The following is a 9939-nucleotide window of genomic DNA, read 5'->3' on the forward strand; positions in this document are numbered from 1 at the left end:
GAAGACCAGGAGCAACGGATACAAATTCCTGGAAGGGCAATTCAGGCTCAATTCCAGGAAAAATTCCTTCACAGTTAGGGTGTCCAGATGGGGGAATAAACTCCCTCCAGTGGTGGTGCAGTCACCTACCTCGGAAATCTTCAAAAGGAGACTGGACAGTCACCTTGCTGGGGTACTTGACCCCAATTGTCTTGTCCTGCCTAGTGTAGGGGGACTGGACCTGATGATCTACAAGGTCCCTTCCAGCCCCTAACAATCTAAAAATCTATGCCCCACGCAGATCCAGGGGCACATGCTCCCCCCACCATGCTCTCGCAGGAGGCACACAGTGGCAGGAGCCGCCCTTCCTTCCTGTGGGCCCCAGACAAGCTGCAGCTCTGTCTGGCACCCCGCCCCACCCTGGCTGCACAGCGCCTGCCCCAGCCCCTCTCCCTCCCCCACTGGGGTGGGGCATTGATCTACACCCCATGCCCCTTCCCTTCCACCACAATAGACCTACCAGCTGTATATGGCTCTCCAAACTGCCAGGCTGCACTCCTCACTGCCTACATGCTACGCTGCGGTTGTGTGCATGCACGGGCATTTATGGGTCAAATTGTCAGCCACATCAAGTCAATTTCTCATATACTCAATTTTCTTTATATCAGTGCCGATCCGGTATCAGACCAATGCATTGGTGCACATCTACCTAAAGGAACTGTGAATTTACTGTATTTAAGGCTGTACTATTTAATCTGGTAATATGACCTTGTATGTGACCTAGTCATACAGTTATACTGAACTTTCCTCTACAAATGTATTGGTTAAGTTCATCAGAAGGATGATATGGCTTTTTATAAGCAGATTCCTGAACACTTACAAGACAGCATCTTCACTGTTGTTTGGCCACTATTTCCTGACAAAGTTACGTAGCTCTTTTGGTAATGCTGGCAACCCAGAGAGCAGGGGACTTAAATGTTAAACATTTAAAGTGTTAAACACATATTGGAGAATGGACCTTGAAGTGAGCTGTCATGCAGGTACAAACTGACAGGGCACAAAAGGAAGTTTGGTAGGCATAAGCAAAGTAGTCAGGACCTACTATAGTCCCACAACATGGCAACAACATACTAAGCATGCAGACAAACTTAAGTGTCCAATTAGAACAAAGTAAATAAACGCAGCTGTTTCCCTTAAGAATGCTGCCTGATTACAAACTCCTTTGCCACTCCTGCCCAAGACCCAGTTTAGAACCAAAACTGTGCAGTCCCACCTTGGTAAGTGACAGCCAATGGTCTGAGAAAGAGTACCATTAAAAAGACTCAGAGAGGACAAGGGATGCAGCTGCCCTAAGAACTACAACACACTTTGAACATTTAGACCCAGAGTCTAATGCTTCTCAAGAATGAGTCACAAAAACCAGAACAACCCTTCCTAATTTTGAATTAACATTGAGACAAGCGGTGCAGCCTGAGCACCTAACGGGCTGCAGCATGGTGAGGGCAGAGAGAATCCTGATGGAGATGCCTCTGCAAGAGGGCCAGTTTGAGCCTGGACCCTTATGTTATAGCTGGTAGGCTTATTCTGAGTTAGAGCCGGTTGGCTAGTAGTTTGCTTTGCAGTAGGGCTGTTTGTGTGAATACCGGAGGACCGGGTGAGGCTGTAGGGGTGCGAGGAGGCCTCATGGGAGTTCCCCAATAATCTGGGAGTTCCTGGTGCCCAGTAAGGGCACAGCAAGCGGTGCCAGGGCGGCATAGTGATTGGCGCCATAGCTGGCACAGCAGGTGAGTGCCAGAGAGGCGCAGTGTGTGGGGTGTTGAGACCCCAGCCCGTGAGGGCGGTATTTTGCCCAGTAGGGCGTACGACCCAGGAAAGGGGTCTGGGGCCAGGTAAGGCTAAGGCCGCCTGAGCCCCAACCTTGGGAAGCCTGAGTGCGGGTGAGAAGCGCGGGCAGTGCGGCATAGGCCCCCGAGAGGGTGAGAAGCGTCGCACAGGCCCCAGAGAGGGCAAAAGGCGCAAGAAGCGCCGCACAGGCCCCAGAGAGGACGAGGAGCACTAGAAGCGTGGCCGAGGCCCTAGAGAGGGCAGGCATACGGGAACAGGAAGCCTGGGCGAGCGTGCGGTAAGAGTCCGGGAGAGAGGCTGGCACGTGATAACAAGCCCGGAGGGCAGTTTAAAATAAGAGGCTCCAGGGTGAGCGACTAGCACCCTACTGACACTAAGTCCCAGAGAAAGGCGAGCGCGCGGTAGAAGTCCCGGAGAGGGGCAGGCACGCGAGAGTAAGCCTGGAGAGTGGTGGACGTGCGGATAGGGGCCTGGCTGATAGGAGCTCGACAGAGCCGAGCGCGTGACTAGAGGCCCGGAAAGGGCGAGAGGGTGGACAGAAGCCCGGAAGGGGTGAGTATATTGGGCACGCGTACGGAGAAACCCCAGAGAGAGGGAATGCGCGTATCGAGAGACCCCAGGTAGGAGCGAGCATATGACACGAGAACGTCCGGTACAGCTGCGAGGCTTGGGGTGTGCAAAAGGGGAAGTTGGAGGCACGCATAGCCCTTAAGGCTGGGGTGCACCGAGTCACCCCATACGGAACGGGGAATAGTTCCAGCATAACACTGTGTACTAGGGGATCAAAGGCAGCCTCCCATATAGAACCAGATATCATCAAAGATGTGGCGGGCGAGATAAGAAGGTGCTGGATCGCCTACTTGGTACGGTAGGGGGGCGCTAGAGGGATCACGGCTGCCCCTGCGCCCTGCCCCGTGACACTCCTGAATGCAGGGGATAAGCAAATATTTTAGTCCCTGACTAGGAAACATAAACAAGTCACAAATTTCCCCAGATACTGGGCCCACTGCAGTCCCAACAGTGCCTATACTCCAAGAGTTAAGAGCAGTTGTGAATACTTATATTAAAGCTAAAATACTAGAGAAAGTGAATGGGGAAATGACTAGGTACAAAACTGGCCACAATATGAGGTTACAGAAATTTAATCTGAAGAGAATAGGAAAGCAAAGCTGTTATCTCATGATTAACAGATATTATTCTGGGTATTTTTTTTTAAATAAAAGTTCAACCTACAGAGATAGCTGATAGCAACATCTACCATCTCTGTAGTAACATACTGGTAATTCCTAATAACAAAAGACTGCTAAATTAATTTGTAATCAAACAGCACTTCAAGTCATAAATTGTGTACTTCATATGTTCTGGAACATTATATAAATGTAGATAGTTACACAGGAAGCAAAAGGGACTTGCATTTGATAACTGTAGCTCTTTGCAGATGTTAAAACAAAGAAAAATAACAAAACACACTGGCACCTTACTTTAAACTCCATGCAATCCTGTGCCAAACTCAGTGCATTCCCAAGAGGGGCAGAGCATTAGGTGGACCCAGCTCACCTCGAGTCTGTAGCTCAGGCTTTTTGGGTGCTTTTATCTATCAGCTTTTTTGGTGCTTTTATCTAACAGCTGATTGACTCAGCTTCAGATAAAAGAGCCAAAAAGCCGCACCGAAGCACACGATCTATACAGACATTGTGGAGCCAAATCAAATTAACACATTGCTGCTTCTGGTAAAACAGTTTTTTGTGTGTTTTGTTTTTAAGGGTCTCCAACCATTCTATTTCCTTTCAAGCTCCTATACATGAATAAATATAATGCTCTTCATTCATTGTATGGATGGAATGGCAAAATACTTAGCGTTTCCAGTAAGAGCAGGTTACAGCAGTCCAAAACAAGACATGACAAGAAACAGAGAGGTTAAGCAACTTTTGCTTACAGACATTTCTGAGAGGTTCCTTATCTAGCCACTGAACCACATAATTCTTATAAAGAAGGCTTTGCTGAAAAGTTAGTTTAAACAATCTAAAGATCCTAATAAAAGGCTATAAATTTCATGTGCAATGATAATATGTTGATAAACTGCTGCTGAAACAGGTAATAATGTAGCAGATTGCTATTAGTCTAAGACAATTTGTTCATTTATGCAAGGAGCTTAGAACAATTTGTTCATTTATGCAAGGAGCTTAGAACAAACAAATACGATTTACAGACTGCTAGAGATAAAAAACAGACTGGAAAAGCCACATTGCTCTTCTGCGTCTAATAGCTTACCTCAATTTTTCAAAGTTCTCAGGCTCCAAACTCCATATTTCTTCAACTTGTGCTCCTCTGCAACCTAGAAGAGCAAAGATATGTGTTCCTTTACTTACCTTAATTCAAAAGGATACTGTCATGCAAAAGGCACAAACCTACAAGTGATAACGTAAAAAGAGTAGAGGAGAGTCTCTTTTCATATATTGTCTTTTGACAATAAAAAAAAGAACTGTTACTATCACCAATTGTCCCTGATTTCCAGATGTTCCAGTCTTTATATAAAGAGACCCTGTGAATGTAAAACAACAGAAATCAACAGGAAGGATTCTTGGACAATTGTGATACCAAAGATACTTTAAGAGAAGAGCTTGAACTAGTCACAAGCAGGACACAAAAATATTATAGACTTTTAAAGTTTCATTTGCTGACCTCATAATTTTTCAAAGATGTAATTAGAAAGCTTAATTCAGTCATATGTGGAAGGGGATGTCATGCAGCCTTTAAAAGTGGAAACAGACACTGAGAAATTTGGTGATCTGGTCAAAGCCAAAGTAACACAATTCCAGAGTCAGAAGTAGAACTTAGAACACTTATTTCCAACCCTCTAATGCAAGAGTTGCCGCAGTGGAAATATAGTGAACAACAATAGACCTATACAGAAATTTTATTTTTAACTAGCAGAGTTACAGGTAGACCTTGTGTTTTCAAGTTTGAGGGTTCATAGCCTGCGCAGTGTCATTGTAAATACTCCCATTATTCAAAGGCATCAAATTCTATTATTCTCTATATCAATACTGTCTCGTGAAAGTTTGTTTCACAAATAATTTATGCACTGTATAAAGATATGAACGCCTTTTTCCAGTTATGTCTTGCTTTTTAATTTCAACCTTTGCCACTCTATTCTTGTATACACACGAAGTTATAATAGTCATCCTACTTTCTCTAAATGACAACACGAGTGATGGAATAAGAATTATAAAATACATTTTTGAAAGTTTCAGTTTCATAGTTGGTAGGCTTGGAAGGGGCCTGGGCAGATCATCAAGTCCAACCCTCTGCCACAGCAGGAAAGAGTACTGGGGTCAAACGACCCTGGCAAGGTATTCATCCAGCCTCCTCTTAAAGACCCCCAGGCTAGGAGCCAGCACCACTTCCCTTGGAAGTTGGTTCCAGATCCTAGCCGCCCTGACAGTGAAGTAGTGCCTCCCAATGTCTAGTCTGAATCTACCCTCTGCCAGCTTGTGACTTACTTCTAGTCACTCCTGGTAGTGCTTGGGGGAACAGGGACTCCCCTAGTGCCTGCTGGTCCCCCCTGACTAGTTTGTAAATGGCCACTAGATCCCCCCTCAGCCTTCTCTTGTGGAGGCTGAACAGGTTCAGGTCCCTAAGCTTCTCCTCATAGGGCCTACCCTACTGCCCCCTGATCATGCCAGTGGCCCTCCTCTGGACCCTCTCCATGTTGTCCACATTCCTCCTGAAGTGCAGCACCCACAACCGGACGCAGTACTCCAACTGCGGCCTGACCAGCATTGCATAGAGGGGGAGGATCACCTCCTTGGACCTGCTTGAGATGCATCTGTGGATGCATGACAAGGTGCGGCTGGCCTTCCTGACCGCTTCCCCGCACTGTCAGCCCATGTTCATTTTGGCATCATTAATGACTCCAAGATCCTTTTCTCCCTCTGCACTGACGAGAAGGGAGTTTCCCAGCCTGTAGGTATGGTGCTGGTTCTTCCTCCCCAGGTGCATCACCTTGCACTTGTCACTGTTGAAATCTAACCTGTTCTCATCCACCCACCCCTGTAACCTGTTTAGGTCCAATTGCAGCCTATTCCTCCCTTCTAGCATGCCCACATCTTGGTGTCGTCAGCAAATTTGAACAGGGTGCTTTTTAACCCCCTCGTCCAAGTCACTGATGAAGATGTTGAACAGTGCGGGCCCGAGGACTGAACCCTGGGGGACCCCACTGCCCCCATCCCTCCAGGTCAAAAATGACCCATCCACCACTACTCTCTGGGTGCGGCCCTCCAGCCAGTTAGTGACCCATTTGACTGTGTAGGCATGGATGCCAGTCCCCCAGTTTTTTAATAAGAATGGGGTGAGAGACAGTGTTGAAGGCCTTCCTAAAGTCCAGAAAGATTATGTCCACTGCTACCCCTGCATCAAAGGATTTTGTGACCTGGTCATAGAAGGCCACCAGGTTGGTCTCACAAGACTTGCCTTTAATGAACCCGTGTTGGTTGCCCCTTAGCATAATCTCCCCTGCTGCCCCTCATGGACATGCACCATGATAATTCTTCTCAAAAAGCTTACCCAGGATCGAGGTAAGACTAACTGGCCTATGGTTTCCTGGTTTCTCCTTCCTCCCTTTTTTGAAAATGGGAACCACATTGGCCCTTTTTCCATCCTCTGGCACCACACCAGAGCACCATGACTGCTCGTAAAGCCATGCCAGGTGTTCTGCAATGACCTCTGCTAATTCCCTCGGCACTATGGGGTGGTGATCATCAGGACCAGCTGATTTAAACACATCCAGTCCCTCCAGAAGTTCCCTGACTAGATCCGCCCTGACCCTAGGCCTGGGTGTACCTCCCTGGGGCCTGCTGGGGTCCCGACTGATTAGATTTAAAGTAATGTTGTTGATTCCCGTCAAGGAAAGATATGCTAAACACATTCTGTATTTTGTAGTAGTAGTAATAGATTTGACACAACAGCAGCACAGTCCATTACAGGAGATCAGTATGGCTTGCAAACACTGATTTAGCTTCTATCATCCTTTGAAGTAAGGAAGTATTACTAATTTCATTTCACAAAGGAACCACCTTTCAACAGAAAAAGATTAAATAGCAGTCTTATGCAATATTACTAATCCAGGAAGATAACCACAGAAATTCTAGACCTATTCTGGTAAAGGGGGGGAAAAAAAATCTTTCTTTGAAGCAGAAGAAAAGCTCACCCTAGAGGGGAAAAAAGAAAGGTTCTTTCCTGAGTGGAGCACAGTCAGTTAAACATTTTACTGCATAAACTCATGAACCTCATCGTCTCTATATTACATGGTATTTTTAGCACTAATTTAAACAGTAGAACTGTAAACTTTAAACTTCAGGCCAATAAATGAACAGACCAATCTATTAAACTAATTTAATTACAGTATAACCGTATAAATCTGGCATGATCGGGACTGAGGACCGGCTGGAAATCTGAACATTCCAGATTTTTTAAACTAGAGTGGTGACCAATTGTGGAGCAGCGGGGGAAGAGGGAGGAGGTCCAGTAGCCAGTCCCAGAGCAGTGGCCACAGGCAGAGCAGCAGCCACAGGTGGATGGCGGCAGTAGCCACCGCGTGCAAGCTTTGTCCTCTGCGTCTGGGGGAGTAGAGTGGGGAGCTTAAAAAGTGCCAGATTTTCAAAAATTTCCAATTTTTGATATCTGGATTTATGAGGTTATACTGTATATAAAACTTTTAGATTGTCAGAATGAGCTACTTAACTACTAGATAATTTAATTAAGTTAATTTAGTGCTTAGAAATAGTCATCTTTGGCAATTCAAGGAGACCAGAGTTCTCAGTTTTCCCCCAAACCACAATCTTTTACAACAGGCTGTCAACATACTTCAGGGTTGACCTGGGAGAATCACCTCTGCAATGAATATGGTTCAGTCTTTCTGACCCATTCACTCTTACACTTCACTCCTTACTGCTAACAAGGTTTTCAATTATGGTGGCCATTCAATCAGGACAGGACTTCCAAATCTCTTCTAGCACAATGCAAGATAACCTAGCACAATGCTCAATCATTAGTGAGACCTAAGGAGATATAAAAATAGAGGTGCATCGATACATTGGTCCCATATTGGATTGTCAACACAGTCGATTTTCATTATATTGGTGCCAATCGGCTTTTTTTGGCGGATGTGGCCGATAATGCCACTGATAAATGTCCCATGCATGCGCGGAGCCACAGCTTAGCGTGCAGGCAGCCAGGAGCGCAGCCCCACAACAGGGACAGCAGAAGGGTCCAGCTGGTAAGTCTGCTGTGAGGGAAAGGGGGCTTGAGGGCAGCAGATCAAGGCCCCAGCTATGAGGGAGGAAATGGGGCTGGGGCTGCACAGCGCAGGGCACAGGATGGAGCTGCAAGCAGCTCAACCAGGGTCCAAAGAGCAGGTCTGCTCCTGCCACTCTGCAGACCCCAGGAGAGCATGGGGGAGGTGTGCCCCAGGATCCATGTGAGGGGAGAGGGTGGACTGCCTCTGCAGGCTAGAGCCGGCACCAGTGCGGTGGTTGAGTCAGGCTGCACTCAGGGCAGGTGGCGCTGGGAAGGAGGGTCAGGACAGGGGGTTACAGCAAATTTTGGGGTGATTCAGGTCCCCCGTAGCCCCCTCCCAGCGCTGCCACTGTCCCCCCAAGCACAGTCCAGCCCAGCCCCCGCAAAGAAGACCTCGGCGCTGCCCTGACCTCAGCCCACAGCAACAGCCCACCCTCGCACCATGCACAGATCCAGAAGCACATGATTCTGATCTTCTGCAACATTCCCCTGTGGGCTTGCATCTGGTTTCCAGCAGCTACAATGCAGAAAGGATCTCTTCCCTACTATCCCCTGAACAGTGTATACAGATCTATACTATCCTATTCTTCCCAGACACCCTATCATAAAAAAGAAGACATTTTCCATCTATTATACAAAAGAAGAATTTTTCATAATCACATATAATTCTCTTATCACAGCTTTACCCAAGCTGCAGGAACATGAAGCAGATGCAACTTGGCAGACCCAAAAAGGTACTCAAGAGCAAGTTTTACTGATCAGAATTCAATTTCACTTTAGTTCTGTTGCCATATGCTCCTATCTCCAGAGCAAGAATGCTCCAGATCTGCATGCAGTGGATGCTTGTTCTTTAAAATGACACAGGGCAGGGCTTTTTTGGTAAGGTTTCTACAGAAATTTCTGTACCTTCGCAGAAATAAATGGCTTACCTTCCCATGTGACAGAGGGTAAAAAAACCCTGATTTCATTCATTGGATTTCTCAAGCCAGATGCCAGGTTTCCATTTTAGGCACAGGCAAAAAAGGGTGAGAAAGCAGACCCATAATTGAGAGCTGTGAACTATGATCCTGTTACAAGTTTCTCAGCTTCTTCCAGACCATGGTAGGATTAGTGGTGTGCAAGCCAGCTTCTAAAGTTACAGCTAATGCCAGCTTCGTTGTTTCAACAGTGCTGCATGAACTGCAACTCAAGGGTGATCCCAGCCCTCAGCAATGCAACGTGTTACGCCACCGCACCCGCCTCACACGAGTCCCCTGAGCGCTGGGGGACGCGGGTAAGGGCGCTCGCAGTTGCAAGAGACCCGTGACCTCCAGCAGGACCGGGCCGGGCCGGGCCGGTCTCTCCGTAAGCTCAGAGCCAGGCAGAGGCCCAGCCGCTCGGGAGCAACCCCAACCCCACTCCCAATCCCACCCCGGGGCCGCCCAAGCCTCTCCAGGGCTCCCTCCCACCCGCCCCGGGTGCCGCCCCCTCACCAAAGCCCTTGATGAGCTCCGTGAAGACGCCTGGGTCGCTCTCCATGAGGCACCACTCCCCGGCGCTGCCCCCACCCGCCATGGCGTCGGCTCGCCAGGCGGCCGCCGCTACCAGCCGGCTAAGCGGCGATACCCACGCACGCCGCCGCTTTCCCAGCAGGCTCTGCGGCCCGCGCGGCCCCTGTCATCTCTATGGTGAGGAAGGTGCGCCCGGGCCCACCGGAAGCGGGATCCAGCCTCACATCCGGGGCACTGGCAGCGGTTACCATGGTAACGCCCGCCTTCTCCTCCCCTGTTCAGAAAACCTCCATCCGGGTATTGAGCTGCTGCTTGCCCAGGCGGAAAG

The 9939-nt window shown here is 48.1% G+C and overlaps 1 protein-coding gene across 2 annotated transcripts in view; it reads right to left on the reverse strand.

Moving 5' to 3' along the window:
- The window catches only part of UCHL5 (ubiquitin C-terminal hydrolase L5), a 40833-nt gene extending 31011 nt beyond the window's left edge, over window positions 1–9822 (reverse strand). Inside the window, exons 1-2 of one of the 2 annotated variants that reach the window (XM_090048488.1) lie at window positions 9594–9822; window positions 4096–4159 (exon numbers count right to left, since the gene is read on the reverse strand). In XM_090048488.1, coding sequence (XP_089904614.1) covers window positions 4096–4159; window positions 9594–9675 — 146 coding nt within the window. In that variant the 5' untranslated portion in view covers window positions 9676–9822. The remainder of the gene's footprint in view (window positions 1–4095; window positions 4160–9593) is intronic. The other variant, XM_090048487.1, reaches the window with a different exon arrangement.
- Between the last annotated feature and the right edge of the window lie 117 nt (window positions 9823–9939).

The sequence above is a fragment of the Crocodylus siamensis genome, chromosome 5 (assembly GCF_052110815.1).
Source record: "Crocodylus siamensis isolate JL-2025a chromosome 5, ASM5211081v1, whole genome shotgun sequence".
Classification (NCBI taxonomy): Eukaryota; Metazoa; Chordata; order Crocodylia; family Crocodylidae; genus Crocodylus; species Crocodylus siamensis.